We start from the raw sequence: 19,944 nt of genomic DNA on the forward strand, positions 1-19,944 counted from the left end.
CACAAACTGGCTGGCAGCCATTGTTCACATATAGCAAGATTGATAACCAAGAGCAGACCATGACTTATGAGCATGGTTTGTTCATGGTTAACAAACCTTGGTGAAGCCCCCAAGTCTGGTTCAGACAATCCAATTAAACCATAGTTTCTAACTATGGTTAAGTGTTATGTGCAGAGCGAATGAATGGTGTATTCAGTGAGACCTAAGTTATAGTGGGATCAAACCTACTTTCCTTGAAAGGCTCTCCCCTTCTTTTTTATCTACCTCTGCCATAGCTCCTTGTTTTCTTGGGCTATCCTTTCTTCCTAATAGATTTCCCAGGCTCGCCTCTTTCCCTCACCTTCACATAGTACTTCCTCAAGGCGCAGCGATAAAAAGCAAGGTTACAAAAATCTGAGAAAGTTGAATGTTCTTCCAAGTCAGAGCACACCCGCCCTAGGAGAGAGAGGCTGAGAGTTAGAGAAGAGCAGGTGATGGTTGCCCCATCATTTTAATTTATCCAAAATTTAATGTTGCCAGGTACAGAGTTATGGGACTCCCGAGCCAAGGAGATAAGTAACTGTATAATCTTTAGAAGACATCTGAAGGCAGCCCTGTATAGGGAAGGTTTTATTAAATGTTTAATGTTTAATTATGTTTTTATATATGTTGGCTGGGGCAACCCAGTCAGATGGGTGGGGTATAATAATACTAAGAAGAAAAAGAAGAGGAAGAAGAAGAGGAAGTTGTTCCTATTTTCATCAGAGAAATGTTGAAGGGTATGCAACAATCTGTAGGGCTCCATATTGGCTATCTCTGCAGTAGGCACTGATGCAAGTGTGGTTCCTCCCATATTTGATTTTAAACACATCCAAAACAAGACTGCCAGTTAGGTTTGGCAAAAGTTATTTTAGTGAAGGTTTCAGAGGAGCTGAAGTGTTGCCAGCAGTTCTGTTACGATCTAAGAGCTGGGGTTTCCTCAAGGCTAGTCCCAATCGGTTTACAGAAAAGCTGAGACAACCCTGTCATTCTTATTGCTTACCTTCAGGAACGACTCCATGGTTTTCATACTGGTCCAGTGCCCGGATCAAGGAATTCTGGCAGCCATACATGGCTCTTAAGAAGCAAACAGCACGGATTCGACGAGGGCTACGAAGGATGCTAAAGAAGTGCTCATATTCGGCATCTGAGAGTGGCATTCCAGCTAGCGATGGCTCTTGTATCTGTGTGTCTGCTGCAGCGAGGAGCCATTTTGAGAGTACTGCGCAGACCAAACAAAAGAGGCAAAGGAGTGAGCCTTGGCTTAAGCCTCTATAATGTGTATCAAGGTTGCAAGGCATAGATCCCACAACCTGGGCTGCTGTGCTTTGAATGCCAGCGCTGGTTTTTTTAAAGACCTGGAGCATCCTTGGCCACAGGGGACGATGTTGACTGAAGGATTCTGTGGCCTGTCTCTAAACTGTAGGTTCATGGAGTAAGGAAATGTGTAGATCAGCCCTAGCCAGCATTCCCATCAGCCCCAGTCAGCGCCTGGCTGGGGCTGATGGGATTTGTAGTCTAAAACATCTGGAGAGCCCTAGGTTGGCCAGGGCTTGAGCAGATAAATGGTCTCACTCACCAAGAGCAAACAGGGACACCTGTGTGGCTGCATGCCCCCTCATCTTCCTTGCTGAGGCTTTGGGCACAGGGTCGGTCTAAAGGAGGAACCATTAGCAGGCTGTACAGATAAAGGAAGTTCCTGGGTTCTTTTGAATCCTCACTTTATTCTGTTTGCTGGACCACTGCTTTGGTGGGGTATCAAGGGGAAGCGGCATGAAAGGCCAACCAGGAGCTCCTGCCGTGGCCTAGGTAACCAGGAATGCTTGTGACATCACTGGGCAGCAAGGTTCTTCCCTTCGCATCTTTGCCAGTGAAATGGTGTGGCCTGATTCTGCGTTGCTTCCTCTCCTCGTGTGAAACTTGCCGCTTTTGATGGCGGAACCAGCTGGGCATGAACTTGGCTGTCATCTCTCTCAAGAAATAAGGATGGTGGTGAGTACTCCTGTGAGTTCGGCTACAACCTTTTTATCAGTCAATTAATCAACCAGTTTTAAATCTGTGGGGGCAATTTTTTAATCAGACTGGCTGAGAACCCTTTACAGTATTATTTTTTTAAACTGCTTATGTTCTGATGTATGGGTATCACAGGGACTGCAAAATGAATTATGGAGAATTATGGCCTGCCTGGCCTCTCCCAGCAAGTCTTTCAGTGGCCAATCTCTTTGCAACTTAGCATAAGGAGCAGTGAGGCCAATTCTGGCCTATATCTGTTGAAATGTTTTGATCTTTGTAAACTGATGATGATAATTATAATTATTTACATTTATATCCCAACTTTCCTCGAAGGAACTGGTGGCATAGATGGTTCTCACTCTCATTGTTTTATTCTCACAAGAACCTTGTGAGGTAGGGTTAAACTGAGAGTCTATGACTGGTCCATGGTCACAGTGTGAGCTTCATGGCTGAGTGGAGGCTTGAACCCTGGTCTCTCAGGTGCAAGTCCAACACTCTAACCACTACACCACACCGGCTCAGGAAGAGACCTCTGCCTGAAACTCAGGATAACTACTACCTGTGAATATGCACAATAATGCTTGCTGTTTCAATGTTCTGACTTGGTTCCAAGGTTTGTTCCTGTGTACTTTTTCTATCAGTTAGTTCACACATTAGCTTTGCGTTGTCAAACACAGCATAATAAAGCACAAAAGAATCGAGTGATATATCTGAATGAGAGAACTTAGCCCTTGCAATATATATATTATTTGGGTATGTGTGTAGAAAACTAGCAAACCTAATAGACCTAATAATACAGGCAAGCCTGTAGGCCTGAACCTATTAGCCAAGCCTATTGCATTTTGTAGGGCTTGTATAAGCCTAAATATTTTTGGGGTTGCAGTTTTAAGGTAGGGTTGCTTCCTATGTGATTTACTTATGTGGGCTACTTACTCATTTCAAAAACATCTAAAAGCACAGTGTGCTGTAAAAACAACAACATGCCCTGGTTTTCATTTCTATATTAGATAGCGTGCACTGTCATATGTGACAAACTGAAGATTGACTGTTCTGTGAAAGGTATAAATAAAACTACAAGAAAAACTACAAGCACAGTCTGCAATGCAAAGCTGGAAGCAATACAAAGTAATTTTGGTTGCAATCCCAAACCCACTTATATGCAAATAAATTTGATTACAATCAGTGGAGATTGCTTCCAAATAAATAAGGTTACAAATAGGATGTAAATAAGAGATGCTAACACCTGAAGGGATTAAATAAAACAAGAGAATACAGCAGTGGTTGCAGGCAAGAGTTAATGTTCAAGGCGGGAGGGAATACAATTTAGAAAACCTCATATTTAAAAGGTAGGATGAACTGCAATGAGGGGGTTAGAGGTCTTTCCTCCTTTCTCCCCCCCCCCTTTTTTTTTTTTGCATTTGAGTCTAGGCCCTTAAAGCGCTTCCAGGTAGCATTGAGCATTGATTCTGATTTGTTTACAGGAAAATTTCACAATGCTGGCTACTTAACGAACATTTATTCTACAAGTTTGTTGTGCAAGACCTCCCAATCAACAGTAATGGCACGACCCGAATTTTCTGGTATGTGATTGAATTTCCACCTGAGAACAGAAGGTTTAGAAAAGTATTGCTAAAACTGATTTAAATCCGTGGTTTGAAGTGCACCTAACTCGCAGTGCAGTCCTGTGCATGCTTAAAGGTAAAGGTAAAGGTACCCCTGCCCGTGCGGGCCAGTCTTGACAGACTCTAGGGTTGTGCGCCCATCTCACTCAAAGAGGCCGGGGGCCAGCGCTGTCCGGAGACACTTCCGGGTCACGTGGCCAGCGTGACATTGCTGCTCTGGCAAGCCGGAGCCGCACACGGAAACGCCGTTTACCTTCCCGCTAGTAAGCAGTCCCTATTTATCTACTTGCACCCGAGAGTGCTTTCGAACTGCTAGGTTGGCAGGCGCTGGGACCGAACAACGGGAGCGCACCCCGCCGCGGGGATTCGAACCGCCGACCTTTCGATCGGCAAGCCCTAGGCACTGAGGCTTTAAGCCACAGCGCCACCCGTGTCCCATGTGCATGCTTACTCAGAAGTAAATGCCACTATGTTCAGTAGCACTTGCTACCAGGGACATGTGCTTGGGGTGGGAATCTTGGCATAGGATGGCAGTCTTAGGCTGTGTCCATACTAGATACTTTAGTGTGGCATTGCAACATTTATTTTGTCTTATCACTGTCATGAAAAACGGTTCTAGTTACAGGTAGGTAGCCGTGTTGGTCTGCCGTAGTTAAAGCAAAACAAAACAATACAAAAGAAATTTAAAAATTCCTTCCAGTAGTACCTTAGAGACCAACTAAGTTAGTTATTGGTATGAGCTTTCGTGTGCATGTGTTATCTGAAGAAGTGTGCATGCACACGAAATCTCATACCAATAACTAACTTAGTTGGTCTGTAAGGTGCTGCAGGAAGGAATTATTATTTTTTTATACTTTATTTATGAAAAAAGGTAGCAGCAGGTGCCTATTGAAGCATGGACAGTTACAAAGCATACAGTGGTTTCCCACACTGAGTGGGCAATGCTAAACATCGTCCCTTTGGAAGTATTCTTATGGATATCCCATGGTATTTTTCTCAGAAATAAATCCTGCTCTTCCACCTAGGGTTGCAGCTTTATGATTTTCCATCCCTTTGCTTTTAAGTCTGTCCCTTTGTTTAGGTTTCTACTGTTTCATCTATTGTTGTTTCATATTATTATTATTATTATTATTATTATTATTATTATTATGTGTGTGTAGGATGTTGCGATGTATCAAATCAAAATGGGGAGAACCATGTAGGTCCTTCTTGGAGAAAAGGCAGAATGTAAACGCAATAAATAAAGTGTGTATAGGACTGCAGTCTTAGCAGCTTCTGATGCCATCCTTTGTTGGTTTTTGCAGTAAGACTGACTGGGAAACCTATACCAAACTTTCCCTAGGATTAAGTCGTCCTGGTGTAGCGGATAAGAGCGTGGGACTAGGACCTGCGAGACCAGGGTTCAAATCCCATGAAGTTCAATGTATCCCTACCTCGCAGAGTTGTTGTGGGGGTTTAAATGAGGAAAGGGATGTACATGCTACCTCGGGCTCTTGGAGGAATGGGATGTTAGCGCAAATAAAATAAAATAGAATAAAAAATAAATAAACGGGGATTACTTCTGAGTGTACATGCTGCGAGACAACTTCCCATTGGTGACGAAACGGCGCGCGCGGAGGCGGCGTCATGTTGTTCTTGTTGTTTTTCTTTCCCCGGGCGGCCCACTCGATTGGCTCACGGGACTTTTTCCCAGCCAATAAAATTTGGGCGGAGAAAAACCCAACCCGCCCCGTCAGGCGGGGCCTTAATAGCAGAGTGGCTCTCTCTTTCTCTCAGGAAACCTCTGACGTCAGCGGCGAGGGAGGCGGGACGAAGCAGCCATTCGCAGTTTGGCGCGCTTTCGAGCAACTCCAGAAGGGTCCGTGGCGGCAGGATATTGGGGGGGGGGGGTGCGGGTTAGATGGTGGCCGCAAAGGGTAAGAGGTGGCTGAGTAGGGCGCTTCGCGGAGGGAAATAGAAACGTGCTGGGATTCCAGGAATCCTGTGCTCGGGACCTTTCTTTTTTTTGGGGGGAGGGGGGGACGCGGAAAGCTCCTACCAAGTCAGACTGGTAGCTCAACGTAGTCTACGCTGACTGGCAGCAGCTGTGCAAGATTTGCAACAGGACTCTCTTCCAGGCGTACTTGAGGCGCCAAGGTTAGAACCTGGGAGGTTTTTCATGAAAAACGCTGTGGCCCTGCATAGGATTGTGTTGCAAGCCCAGCCCTACAAGGTTCTGGAGCCTCCTGCCCCCCAACACGGAGTCTCTAAAATGCCACTTTCTCGTCTCCTGAGATGTTAGCCAGGACTTGCAATGAAGTCATATACATGTGTGTGCAGAATGGCATATATTTTTTGTTGGAAGCCGCCCAGAGTGGCTGGGGAAGCCCAGCCAGATGGGCGGGGTACAAATAATAAATTATTATTAAATTATATTATTATTGTTTTAAGTACTTGGGCAATTGTGCAACAAGTACAGAGTATGAAAGAGACAGATGCTCCATGGCGCACTGGTGGATATGCAGCCTCGCCCTGTCTCTCGAATATCTTGGAATTACTGTAGTTTGTCCTTGATTACAGAAACAGGAAGCAGCACAGAAGCTGAGGGGCATATGGGAGGTGTGTGTGTGTGTGTATAGAGGGAGTGTTCAGAGATGCCAACTCCCCCCACCAGCAGTCTTGAAGAGAGAGAGTCCAGAATTCTACCACTTTAAGCAGCATACTGTAGGCCCAGTGTTAAGGCTGAAGCTACAGTTGCCCTTTTTTTGGCCAAGGTTGTGGAGCTTTTTTGGCAAAATTGCAAGAAACATGCTGTTTTTGAGCTATTTTTATGGATAATCGGCAAAAACAACACTGCTGACACGGGCTGCCATACGTCCGGATTTCCTCAGACATTTTTGCTGATTTCTGCCCGGACGCTACTGCCAGCTGCAGTATTCCAGATATGTCCTGACCTACGCCAATCTTAGTTGAAGCTGGTTGTGTAGAATGCTGCACTGGTAAGCAGCGTTTTGCCACCTTGTTGGCACAATTAACACAAGCTGCATAGCTCATCTGCTTTGCATGCAGAAGATCAATCCCTGGCATCCCCAGATAATGCTCCTTTCCCGAAGCCCCAGAGGGCCACTGCCAGTCAAGGTACTGAGCTAGTTAAACTAATGGTCTAGCCTGGTAGGAGGAATCTAGCAATGCTTCTATCTTTTGAGAGCCTGCATGGCATAGGAGTTAGAGTGTTGGGCTCGGACCTGGGAGACCAGGGTTCACATTTCCACTCAATCATGAAACTCAGTGTGTGACCTTGGGCCAGTCATGGTCTCTCAGCCTAATTTAACCTCAAAGTGTTGTGAGGATAAAAAGGGAAGAGGGGGGGAAAGGAAGTTGCAGCACCTTGAGCTCCTTGGAGGGGCAGCGGGATGCAAATGTAATAAATAATGATAATAATAAGGTGGTTTGGAATGCCTTGTAGGTATTTGGTGTAATCTTTGATAGATTCTATTCTTGGCTGGGTTCCTGGGATAACTTCAGATGCACACATAATGGGAGAGGGCCATCTTTACCGTCCTCCACAGGGCCTCCCTTGGGCTCGTGTAATGTTTTATTTCAACTGTGTTGATAATGTCCTTTTTGCCCGCCTTTGTAGAAATGCTAGTTTATATATAGTCAGGGTTAAGGTGATTCAGAATACTGTTTTATGGGTTTCTTTTTCATTTCAGGAGATGGCTGGGGAGAGCCAAGAAGCCGCCAAAACGAAGTTTCCATTTCCTTATGTGCCATACCCCATTCAAGAAGAATTCATGGCTAAACTTTATCAGGTCTTGGAGACTGGGAAGATTGGTATATTTGAAAGCCCAACTGGCACAGTAATTCTCTCTTTATTTTTTAATAATATTTGAAGCGCTGACAATTCCTCATCTTTCTGCTACCTAGGCCTCAAGGTGGCTGTGGGAGCTTCATGTGGCTGCCGAAGGAATGCCTTGCAATATGGAGGAAAGGCTCTCAGAACTTGGTTGCAGCCAGGGAGTGGGGTGCTGTGGAAGGAGGGGAGGGAACAGGAGAAATAGTGTGGTTTGCTGCTTAGGAACATAAGGAGCTGTCTCACAGCAAGACAGACCATTGGCCCACTTTGCTTGGTGTCGTCTACACTGACTGGCAGCAGCTGTTTCTCCTGGTCCTACCTGGAAATACTGGGGATTAAGCCTAGTGTGCAAAGCACATGCTCTACCACTGAGCTACAGCCCTTCCCCAAAGTGCTGTAGCAACCCAGAATGCTTGGCTTTGTGGGTTGCAGCAATAATCTGTCGTTATGAATAGACAACAAACAGGCATTGGCTTGTTGGGAACTGTAAATAATGTCTGGGCTTTTGTATTCTAAATTTAAATGCAGCTGCCTAGATTCTTGAATAAGTGGTACTAAGGCAACAGCAGCAACTCTGAATTTTATTTTTAGGGGAAATCTTTGAGTCTCATTTGTGGAGCCCTCTCGTGGCTCCGAGACTTTGAAGAGAAAAAGAGACAGGAAGAGGCCCGCCTGCTTGCAAACGGAAGTAATGGAAAGAGTGCAAAAGAGCAGCCTGAGAAGGGAAGCCAGGCATCGGCCGGAGAGCCCGACTGGATCACCCAGTTTGTGCAGAAGAAAGAAGAACGGGAAATGGTCCACAGGCTGAAGGTAATGCTGCTTATTAATTAGAGCAAATCCTGTCTAGGTGGCGAATTCAGAGATGTAACTGTAAAAGAATAATGAGAACATTAAAAAATAATCAAGAGATAGCAAAAGCCTTGCTGGATCACGCCAAAGGCTCTTCTCGTCCAGCATCTTGTTCTCACAGTACTAAACAGATGCCTATGGCAGATGCCTGAAAGCAGGACCAGAGCGCAACAGCAACTCTCCGCACCTGTGATTCCCAACAACTGGTATTCAGAGGCATACTGCCTCTAACAGTGGAGGTGGGCACAGTCAGCAGACAGTGGATGTAGGGGTCATTTTTCATCTTGTAGCTTCAGTTCTTCTCTCTGAGCCGTGTACATTTAGCATCACGCTTAAATCTTTTGCATGTGCCATCTCTTTAAAGAACCCAGAAATACTAGTTCAATATAGAATAATAATATGTAACTCCAAGCCAGAAAGAGAATGGTGTCCAAACCATAAGGAAAATACTTAATTGAAACGTTTAAAACTCATGGCCTATGGCTGCAGTCCCACATAGAGCCAATAGCTGGAAAATTATCTCCACAGGAGTATAAGATGGCAGCCCTTCCACCTCAAATACCATTAAACTGTGATGGTATTGCAACACCGAAAGAACAAAAAAAGTTGCAAATATTTAATAGAGAACTAAATAAGTATTTGCTCACAAGTCTCACTTTACTCAAAAGTTCTCTTAGAAAATGCTACTTAAGCTATTTAAAAAATAGAGAGATTCTGGTTAGTAACATCTTATTGAAATGTACCAGGTGCTACATTTCCTTGTTAAATATGACAGTATCTATAGTGTTTTGTACTACTGCATAACCATCTTTATTCTGCCTGCCCATTGAGTACAAGGTGAATTAGAAATGGGAGAAACATATAAAGTGAAAGATTCTTCTGGGATATTTTCTCACGAGCCTGCCACCTGTGTGAAAACTGGGTTACAGCTACTATTTTAAAACCTTATGCACCAGGTGGTCTAAAAACATATATAATCTAGGAAAGACTGAAGTGGGGAGGCTCTAACATGCTTGGGATTCACAGTGGGTACTGTTTTCGTTCCAGGACTTGAGTTTCACAGACTGTTGTTTCAATTTTTAGGAGGAGCAGGTCAGGAGGAAGAAGCGAGAAGAACGTCTGGAGCAAATTCGCCACAACGCGCAGCTGAAATACACTTCTAAAAGAAAGGTGAGAGGACTCAGATACCAAAGGCCTAGCCTTCGGTTGCCAACAGCACAATCCCAACCATGTTTAATTGCAGCTTTGTTGATAAGTTGTGGTTCCCAGAATGCTGAGAGTTCCATGGTTCGTGTAGTGAACACTAACTAAGTATTGGTGGGGAGAAAATGATAAAAAACTGAGCCAGGGGAGTAGAATAAAATGACTGGCACCCTAAAGAGGAATACTCTGCACTTGTTGAAGGCGCCACTTGTTATTCTTTATAAGGCTGCTGTATTGAGTGGTTGGGTTCCCCCCATTTGCTTTGATTGCTCTTGTTATTGACACAGTAGCTGCCTACTGCTTGTGTTCTCCGAGAAATTTCAGGGAGTACAAATTGCATTTTTCTCTGGTTTCTGGGGGTTTTAACACTAAGCTCCTTAAACACTAAGGGTTTGGAGGCTACTCTCTCAAGCCTTTCCTTATAGGACAGTGAGCTAATTGACTTGGAGGGGCTGACAGTTCCATTATGCTTATTTCAGAGGATGGAGGAGGAAGAGGCAGAGCAGCTACTCCAGCTCAGTAAGGACATGTTGTCTCACCCGGATGAGTTGGGTACTTTGGAGCCATTGGATCGGAGTGAGGAAGATCTGATCCTTGCAGAGTACGAGAGCGATGAGGAGAAGAAAGTGGGAAGTAGGTAAGAACGGCAATAAGATGGCAAGATAAAGGGGCAGCAGAAGCAGGCTACTTGAGAGCCAGTGTGGTGTAGTGGTTAAGAGCGGTGGACTCGTAATCTGGTGAACCGGGTTCGCGTCTCCGCTCCTCCACATGCAGCTGCTGGGTGACCTTGGGCTAGTCACACTTCTTTGAAGTCTCTTAGCCCCACTCACCTCACAGAGTGTTTGTTGTGGGGGAGGAAGTGAAAGGAGAATGTGAGCCGCTTTGAGACTCCTTCAGGTAGTGATAAAGTTGGATATCAAATCCAAACTCTTCTTTTCTACTTGGTCCTACGATCGCATACTAGACCTAGTGGTCACCAAGAAGAAGGAAGCAGCAAATCACAAGCAGCGAAGGCCCCGTCTGCTCTTCTCATGAAGATGGCAGCACCCTCTCGGTGCAGAAGTGCAACTTGGGTTTAAGGGTTGGATTTGCCAGAATAATCCTCCTCTAATGCTGTGGATTGTCTTTTATGGCGTATCTTGAAAAGCATTTCACTCATTGTAAAAGAAAATATTTCATAGGAGAGACGGTGTCATACGTGCTCTGGATTATGACACAAATGTTTCAGAGGGGCTACAGGAAAGAGAGACACCATTGTGCTTTTGCCCCTTAGGTTATGTGAAGATGATGATGATGAAGATATAGAGGAGGAGCACGTAACTAAGGTAAGGCTTCAAGGGGCATCTGGTTCCTGCTCCAGCAGCTGTCCTTCAAATCTGTAGGTGGGAAGTTTCATGACAAATTGGCAAGAATTCCTCCAGCTTCTAAGGCTCAAATTAGATAACTGCACACAGACATACACACACAATACAGTTAAAATCCAGTGAGAATCCCATCTGACTCTCCTACCCTCAGTCCAGACACTATCTCAGTTGCTGAAGTCTATCCCAAGTGGAAGAGTTTTGCCTATTTTTCAAATGATGTTCACATCTGGCTTTAGTGAGCCCAGGGTCAGGCTGATGCTCTTGCATACAAAATGTTTCCCTTCCGGCTGTTTGGTCCCTTCTGAGATGCATGGGCCCAAGCAGTTGCCTGAGAGCAGACTCTGGGCCAGAGTGAGCCCCCCAGGAGCCAAAGTTTTGTATTTGTTGGGCAGGCCTTGCAGATGCCTCTGTCCTACTGCAGAAGCAAGGGGAAGAGAGCACAAACCCTGCATTTCTATCGCATCTAAACTGGACCTGTATGAATTGGTTCCCGGTTGTGTTTCTCTTCTGTTTCTCTTCCTCAGATTTACTACTGCAGCCGAACGCATTCGCAGCTGGCTCAGTTTGTGCATGAGGTTCAGAAGAGCCCTTTCGGCAAGGAGACACGACTGGTCTCCTTGGGGTCTAGGCAGGTGCGTAGCCCTCTGCTTTTCCTTGGGCAAGCTGGGTTGCTAATGAAATTTCCCTATGGGTGGAACTAGACAATGCTGCCAGTAGTGATGTATGGAAGTGAGAGCTGGACCATAAAGAAGGCTGATCGCCGAAGAATTGATGCTTTTGAATTATGGTGCTGGAGGAGACTCTTGAGAGTCCCATGGACTGCAAGAAGGTCAAATGCATCCATTCTTAAGGAAATCAGCCCTGAGTGCTCACTGGAAGGACAGATCGTGAAGCTGAGGCTCCAATACTTTGGCCACCTCATGAGAAGAGAAGACTCCCTGGAAAAGACCCTGATGTTGGGAAAGATGGAGGGCACAAGGAGAAGGGGACGACAGAGGACGAGATGGTTAGACAGTGTTCTCGAAGCTGCAAACATGAATCTGACCAAACTGCGGGTGGCAGTGGAAGACAGGAGTGCCTGGCGTGCTCTGGTCCATGGGGTCACGAAGAGTCAGACACGACTGAACGACTAAACAACAACAACAACAACAACAGACAATGCTGACCACTGGGTTGCCATCAAAGTTAGCTAGCTGTTTTTCCAGTTCCTCCTCCCCTTCCCAGGTCCATCCAGGTGTTCAGCCACATGTGTGAGGGCTGTGCACACTGCCCCTGCCCCAACCATCAGTCTGCGTACTGGCCCTGGGCCTCCATTCCTGAAGGGAAGTTCTAACCACATTCAGCCTAAGGCACTTGAAAGCTTTATGGTGATTGCCCACCCCACTTTGTTATCAGTGTATCCTCTTACAGAGAGGCTTCAAAATGGGCTGAAAATGTGAAGGTCAGGGACGAGGGTGAGGGGCACAGCCCACACGTGGTATGTGCCCTCCCCGTCCATTTGCTGAATTCTTTAATACACTGGTACCTCGGGTTAAGAACTTAATTCGTTCTGGAGGTCCGTTCTTAACCTGAAACTGTTCTTAACCTGAAGCACCACTTTAGCCTATGGGGCCTCCCGCTGCTGCAGTGCCACCGACGTGCGATTTATGTTCTCATCCTGAAGCAAAGTTCTTAAACTGAGGTACTATTTCTGGGTTAGCGGAGTCTGTAACCTGAAGCGTATGTAACCCGAGGTACCACTGTGGAGCTGTTGAGTAAGGGTATGGAGTATCCTGCTTGCCTTGTGCGATCTTGCCCCCATCAGTCAATAAAATGGGGCAAGGGAACACTTGGCGTGATGATGCTATGTCACGTGTCTCCCTTTCTAAACGTTTATGAGGAGAAGAGAAGGAACTGAATGTATTGTCATTGTGGGAACACCTTGTGCTCTACATCGTGTCTATTCTTAGAACTCCCTAGCATGGAAATAGTTTCTTGGTGGCACTTAGGAACAGTTGAAACAGTGCTTAGTGCTTTCTGTGTGTGTGTGTGTGTGTGTGATATATATATATATATATATATATATATATATATATATATATAGTGGAATGCCACAAGGTTATGAATTGCTGCATTCCCCCCCCCCCCCCCGGTTTGTTGTATTTTTAGGACCCACCCTGACTTTTGTGACTGTATTCTCTGTTGTTTTTAAAGATTGTTATTAATTTTGCATTTTAAATTGTCATAACCCACCCTGGGACCTTAGACTGAAGGGCGGGTGGAAATGATAATTATTTAATTAAAATGTTCAAGATGCAAACCAGAAAATCCATCTTCAGAAATACAAATTCTGAGTAAGGAATTGGATACTGAGCAGCATGACACCCTTGTGATATTACAAATACTGAACACCCTTCGTCCTGGATTTGTGTGTCTGCAGTGCTTATGGCACTTCATACCACAGAAATGATAGTCACAAATAGTTTTCCATTCCAAAGATTCTGAGGTGCTGGAGGGGGAAACATTTAAATATGGTTTATTAATTTTTTACCTATACATACACACAAAAAAGTATATAACTATACAGGGCGGCAGTCAGTGGTAGTCCGATTCTGAGTAGAGCCCTTGAAGTTGATGGGCATAACTACCGTATTTTTCGTCCCATAGGACGCACCTAGTTTTTTGGGGGGAAAATAAAGGGGGGGAAAATCTCTTTATTTCCCCCCGCCAAACCAGGTTGGGGAATCCAAACCAGGTCGGGGAACAGCGGGATGGTGGCGCTGCGCCTCCCCGCTGTCCCCCGAGCTTGTGGGGCTGCCCGATGTCTGCCTGAAGTGCGGGCGCTCTGCTTCAGCGCTCCCCACGCTCCGGGCAAGCAGGCTGCTATCCGCAGCCTAGGGAGCCCTGCGGGAACTCCCGCAGGCTCCCCAGGCTTGCTGATAGCTTCCTGAAGCCTGGAGAGTGAAAGGGGTCGGTGCGCACCGACCCCTCTCGCTCTCCAAGCTTCAGCGAAAGCCTGCATTCGCCCCATAGGACGCACACAGATTTCCCCTTCATTTTTGGAGGGGAAAAAGTGCGTCCTATAGGGCGAAAAATACGGTAACTTAGGTTCATTAATTTCAGTAGATCTTGGTTGAATACAACCCATACATTATGAATCAATTATTCTTGTGGAACATAATCCTATTACTTTTATTTCATTATTTATAAGTAATTATTCTAACATGCTGCTTTATAGATTTGTAATAAAGTCTTTCAATGTTTGTTATTTTTCGTCCCGACCGCGAGAAAACCTCAAACAATTTGCCTCTCGTAATTCTGCTCCGTGTATGTTGTGAGTGTCTCTCTCTATTTTTGTAACTGGTTTCTGCTTTTTCCTGCCTTACCCTGTCTCAGAACCTCTGTGTGAATGAGGAAGTGAGGCACCTGGGAGCCGTCCAGCTCATCAATGACCGTTGCATGGAGATGCAGAAGAATAAACATGGTAGGAAAGTGTCACATGCTGGGAACAATGACTTAAATGGTGCCTAGTGTATTTCAATAAAACAAGGAACAGGTTGGTGATACAATGACTACTGCAATCGACACAAGATAATATCACAAAGGCATCTATCTGTAAACAAACAATAAACATCCATAAAAATTGCAAAAGTAGTTTCTTTCCCAAATAGGTTTTATCTTTTAAAAAATGTATTTTTATTAAAGATTTTCTTGATTTACAAAAGTATGTGCAATGTCTCGTATTCCCCCCCCCCACCCCCATGTAACATTTTTACAAATCAGTTTCATTTGTTGAGACATTAGGGAAAAAAGGGTGGGGGGGTTGGGTGACGATGTTTCTATTTTACTTAATATATGTAGGGTTTGGTGTCAGCGTTGTTTGTGCAGCTTCTTTGCTGTTCACTTGTGGTGAGATTTGTGTTCACTTGTGTTCTTTTGTTGGTGAGAGAGGTTGGGGTTGGCCTAGGGTGTGCTTGTTCATTTGTGGTCGGCTGTGGTGGTCTTTGTTTTTGTGTGTGAGTGGGGTGGGTGGGTGTTTTGGATCAGGTTAGCCTTATTGATTTGTATGCTGTTGGTGGATTTTTGTCATTGTCTTGTTGGGCTGTGCGTCTTCTTCTATTTGTCCCCATGTCAGTTTCAGTTTATTGGTTAATTTTTCTAGTAAGGCTGTTTCCCATACTGTTTGGTACCATTGGTCCATGCTTACTCCTGACAGGTCTCTCCAGTGTCTGGTTATGATGTTTCTGGCTGTTGAGAGTAGGTGGGTTATGAGTTCTTTGTGGTGTAAGTGGGCATTATTGTCTTGGAAGATGTTTAGTAAGACCAATTCTGGGGTGATTTTTAATACTTGCTTGGTTATTTTACATATTTCTCATATGGTTGTTGTCCAGAATGGTTGGATTTTGGGGCACTCTCACCACATGTGGAGGTATGTGCCTGAAATAGGTTTTATCTTAAACGATTGCAAACACAGTAAATAAAGAGTTCGCTTGTATTATATCAGTGGTTCAGTGCTCATTTCTTCTCTTTCCAAAATAGATCTTATCTTGAACAATTATAAACACAGTAATAGAGCCCACTTGTGATATACCAGTGATTCAGTGCTCCAACATCACTAAAGACCTTAGTCATTGAGCTTTGTAGTAAATAATATACAAGAAAGAAAGCATGCAAATGACTTAAAGCAGGGGTATATCTGTCCCCATCTGCATATTCCCATCGGGAGGAGCATAGAAAGAGGATGATGTCCTTCAGTTAGTTAAAATGACTTGCCATTTTTATGGACATTTATTGTTTGTTCACAGATAGTTGCCTTGGTGGTACTATATAGTGCAATTCAATGGCAGGTTCTACCATCATCAGGAAAGTGGGGCCTGCAATAAAATGTTGCAGCATGGAGTGCTCCTGTTCAGGGTTCCAGCCAGCCATGTCCCCAGAGCACTTTTATCTCTGCTCACCAGCGGCTTGCAGCCTCAAGGGGAATTGGCCCTCTAGAGAAAAAAGGTTGCCCACCTTTGTTGTAGGAAGGGCCCCTTGCACTGCGTTCACTCACGTTCATATGAATGCCTCTTTCCATTTGGCTCTCACAGCTCTTCTTTCTGACCTTTTTCGCTTCCAGAGAAGACTAACGCAGGAGAGGAGGCAGAAGGGAAGAAAAGGCGAGTGAGCCGAACAGTTTGTCCATTTTACTCCTATGAGCCCATGCAGCTCCTTCGGGATGAAGTTCTGGTTGAGGTGAAAGATATCGAGCAGCTGGTGACTCTGGGGAAGGGAATGAAGGCCTGCCCGTATTATGGAAGCCGATATGCTATCCCAGCTGCTCAGGTGAGCCCCACAAAAAAGCAAACCAGCCGCTTTCCTTTAGCCTCAAATTCTTCAGCTGTTGAGCAAGGCAGGTGAAAACCATGGTGCTGCATTTGTGTGTGTCTCAAACACTGGGCTATAAATAAAGTAGGCGAAAGCAGGTTTAGAGCCACGTACACAAACCTGGACTTCACGTTTGCTAATTGTTAGAATTATCTAAATAGTTTACCTCTCCTAGTACCATCAGTTGCCTTAATTGGCTATATGAAAGACCTAGTCCTGTTGGGAGATAGATAAATTACAGAAATTGCCTCCACCCCATTGCTGCTGATTAATTAAAGTGCTTTCAGTCGGTGGAGGGAACGCTGTTGGATACGGCCCAGATCAGATCAACCAAAAGTGATTTAATTGCCTGGCAGCAGAAACCTGATAGTGCCTGCCTTTTGAATGGTTGCCCTATTGGAGCAGCGGTAGCGAACGTAGACTGCAGCGCCCATCATTCTTGACCGTTGACCTTGCTAGCTGGGGATGATGGAAGTTGTAGTACAAGATACCTGGAGGGCACCCTGTTGCCTAACTCTACTATGGAGGAAAAGGGCTCCGTTTCTTGCCTCCTACCTTATATGCCTCTCCCAGGACCTTTTTGCCAGCTATGCACTGGCAACCTTGGGTTTGCCACTGAAAGTGCACTCAGTGGGGACTAGAAAGTAGTCCATGTTTGCAAACGCATCTCGCCCCTACTTCCTGTTCACACTTAATTTTTGTGTGTGTGTTTTGGGAATGCATTTGCACCATGTGTGGTGGACCTTACTTACCTTTAGTCCCATAAATGTGACAAATCACCCTTGTAACCCGAGCCTGTGTCCCTCCTTCAGCTGGTGGTGTTGCCATATCAAATGCTTCTGCATGGAGCTACTAGAAGTGCATCTGGGATCAAGCTGAAGGATCAGGTGGTGATCATTGACGAAGCCCACAATCTGATAGATACCCTCACCTGCATCTACAGTGCCCAGGTTAGCGGTTCTCAGGTGAGCCAGACCTCAGAGCCCCTGCTCTGCTGTGTGTTTTTTGGTCTTCCACCGTAGAGTTTACATTTCCACAGTGGTGGGTTTTTCTTTTAAGCTGCCTTCAATGCCAACATTTTATTTCTATTATAGCTGTGCTGCGCCCATTCTCAGCTGTTGCAGTACATGGAGCGCTACAGGTAAAGCTATTTACAACTCAGGTTGACATGTTTGAGCACTGTGTAAAACGAGGGCTTTTTGCTATTTACATGACTGCCAATCTATAAAATTATTCAGGCGGCTTACAAAGTAGAAACAAGCATCATAAATGGCCCAGTTTGGACAGTATGCCTAAAACCAAACCATGTCTTTGCACCAATGAGCAAACATGTGGGCTCTTGGATGTAAGATGGCAGCCACGACCCTCTTCCCTGGGACCTGCTGCCCCTGTGCTAGGCAGGACTAGGCCATGGTTTAGCTTACCAAATCAGAACTTGTGGTTTGTCTCACTCCGGACAAACCATGAGCTGTGACTAAAGGTTTGTTCTTGGTTTACTGGTCTTGGTTTGTCTGGAGTGAGACAAACCCACAGTCTTAGTTTTGGATGTGGCACTAGGCTAAACCATGGCTTCGCCTCAGATAGCATAGCAGCAGCAGAGCAACATTGCACTGCAGTGCATGTTTTCTCACACGTGCTCAGCCATGTTTTAAAAATTCAATTGTGGGGAAAGGCAAAAACAAGCCTAAAGCACAGCACACAACTTTCCTTCTCGCAGAGATAGTGTAAAACAATTTAAAACTATATTCTCCCTTTGCATGTGGAAGAAAGGAGGGGGAGCATGCAAGTCCCAAGATGAGGTTGCTCATCTGTGAAACAACAATACGTGGTTTGCTGTTACAGTCATAGTTGTCCGTCTATATGTGGCAGTGTTTATTCACCACCAAGGGCTTCATTCTCTTCACTAGGGGCATAATTCTAAGCCCAACGTAGCTCTGTTGTGTCAGGAGCACTGCCTGTTTGCATTGAGACACCCTTTGATTTCTGTGATAGGAAGCGCTTGAAAGCAAAGAACCTGATGTACATTAAACAGATTCTGTTTCTGCTGGAGAAGTTTGTGGCTGTTCTTGGAGGTAAGAGAGAATGTGGGTTTGTTGGTTTCTACTCTGCTGGGAACAGGTTCCTGCTACTTTCCTCAAAGGCACCAAGCCAAACCAGACTTTGAGAGACAGTGTTTGTCTCAAGGGAGGTGAAGCTGATCCCTCATTATATGGGCTCCCATTGCTCTGGGAGCCTCTGAATTATCTTGTGTGTGAATATGCAAGAGAAAAATTGAGCCTGAACAGTCCCAGTTGCCTGTACTGACCTTGTTTCTCCCCTTTCCCCAACCCAGTCCTCCTTCGGTCACCTCTGTCTTCCACCTCTGCCTCAACCTTTTCTCGGTTGCCATTTTTGTTCATTCTAATAGGAAACTATGCAGCTAAATGAAGGTTTTTTAAGAGGTGCATAAAGAGGAATTTGCTTATTGCACGTGGGTTCCCCCCTCCCCAGGTGTCTGCTTGTGCTCTGGCTATACGCCATATAATTAAGTCAACTTCCTGTATTTACCGAACTTGCTACCAGCTTAATGTAATCAAATTCCAAATTGCTTGTTGAATTATTTTTTTTAAGCATGTACAAATGCAATAAGCCCTTTAATGAGAAGCAAATTGGAATCTGTGTTTAGGGGGGGGATACAGCCGTGAATGCACAGCACTGGAACGAAATGTTTCCTTCTAGGTGGCAGCCTTGGAGAGTGACAGAACTTCAGAATTGCATGGCCTCTTAGACATCATCTACTTCTGCCTCTTGCTGAGTGTAGGGGTCTGCAACTACAGCATCCTTGACAAGTGGTTGGCCATCCCCTGCAATGGAGAGCCCATCATCCCTGCCCCACCTCAAGGCAGTCTATTCCACTGTCAAATAGCTCTTGCTGTTCTTAGTGTCTCCTCAAGTTTGGCTGAAATCTGCTTCCTTTCCATTTCCACCTATGAGTCCTTCTGGAGCAACAGAGGGCAAGTCTGCTCATCTGCAGTTATTTGAAGGCAGCTCTCATGTCTCCCTTTAGTATCTTAACCACATTTTTCACCCGTTCCTTCATATAGATGTGGTTTCCTGGTCCCTCACCCAATAGCTCACTTCTGGACATATTCCAGTTTTAAAAAATAAACAGAAATCATACGTTGAACCCGGAAGTAGACACGGTACTTCAGGTACCAGTTTCTAGGCAGCTGCTGTCTGCAGCTGTAAATGATTCTTTTTATGTCAGAATTCTAAGCATGGCAACTCGGACGTCCCCCCCTGCTTTCAGTGGCACGCGTGGTCTAATATGTGCACTTAGGATTCTGCCCTTGTCATCTCAGCTCCCTGTTTAGGATTTTTCGGGAAACACCGCTTTTAATTCAGAGTGGCTTTTTTTGTAAACCATTTCTCATTGCTCTGCTCTTCTTGTGTTCTACAGGAAATATAAATCAGAATCCAAACACTCAGAGCATTCCACAAGCAGGTACGTCATTCCTCCAATGCCTGAAATGACACGGGTCAGCTGGAGATATGGGGAAGCTTTTAATGTTTGATGTATTACAGTATTTTAATATTTTTTTGGAAGCCGCCCAGAGTGGCTGGGGAAGCCCAGCCAGATGGGCGAGGTATAGTGGTGCCTCGCAAGACGAAATTAATTCGTTCTGCGAGTTTTTTCGTCTTGTGAATTTTTTCG

The 19,944-nt window shown here is 45.1% G+C and overlaps 1 protein-coding gene across 6 annotated transcripts in view; it reads left to right on the plus strand.

Moving 5' to 3' along the window:
• Positions 1 to 1,863: 1,863 nt before the first annotated feature.
• DDX11 (DEAD/H-box helicase 11) overlaps positions 1,864 to 19,944 on the plus strand; it is a 34,162-nt gene continuing 16,081 nt past the window's right edge. The window contains exons 1-14 of one of the 6 annotated variants that reach the window (XM_083401440.1): positions 1,881 to 2,010; positions 3,513 to 3,610; positions 7,346 to 7,492; positions 8,080 to 8,298; positions 9,421 to 9,507; positions 10,020 to 10,177; positions 10,814 to 10,865; positions 11,429 to 11,536; positions 14,280 to 14,367; positions 16,003 to 16,208; positions 17,063 to 17,215; positions 17,345 to 17,391; positions 18,243 to 18,322; positions 19,690 to 19,734. In XM_083401440.1, coding sequence (XP_083257566.1) covers positions 3,590 to 3,610; positions 7,346 to 7,492; positions 8,080 to 8,298; positions 9,421 to 9,507; positions 10,020 to 10,177; positions 10,814 to 10,865; positions 11,429 to 11,536; positions 14,280 to 14,367; positions 16,003 to 16,208; positions 17,063 to 17,215; positions 17,345 to 17,391; positions 18,243 to 18,322; positions 19,690 to 19,734 — 1,411 coding nt within the window. In that variant the 5' untranslated portion in view covers positions 1,881 to 2,010; positions 3,513 to 3,589. Of the gene's footprint in view, positions 2,023 to 3,512; positions 3,611 to 5,375; positions 5,512 to 6,444; positions 6,771 to 6,793; positions 7,493 to 8,079; positions 8,299 to 9,420; positions 9,508 to 10,019; positions 10,178 to 10,813; positions 10,866 to 11,428; positions 11,537 to 14,279; positions 14,368 to 16,002; positions 16,209 to 17,062; positions 17,216 to 17,344; positions 17,392 to 18,242; positions 18,323 to 19,689; positions 19,735 to 19,944 lie in introns of those variants that run through there. The other 5 variants (XM_083401439.1, XM_083401438.1, XM_083401441.1 and 2 more) reach the window with 5 other exon arrangements.

The sequence above is a fragment of the Podarcis tiliguerta genome, assembly GCF_965153285.1.
Source record: "Podarcis tiliguerta genome assembly, chromosome: 10".
In the NCBI taxonomy this organism is placed as follows: domain Eukaryota; kingdom Metazoa; phylum Chordata; class Lepidosauria; order Squamata; family Lacertidae; genus Podarcis; species Podarcis tiliguerta.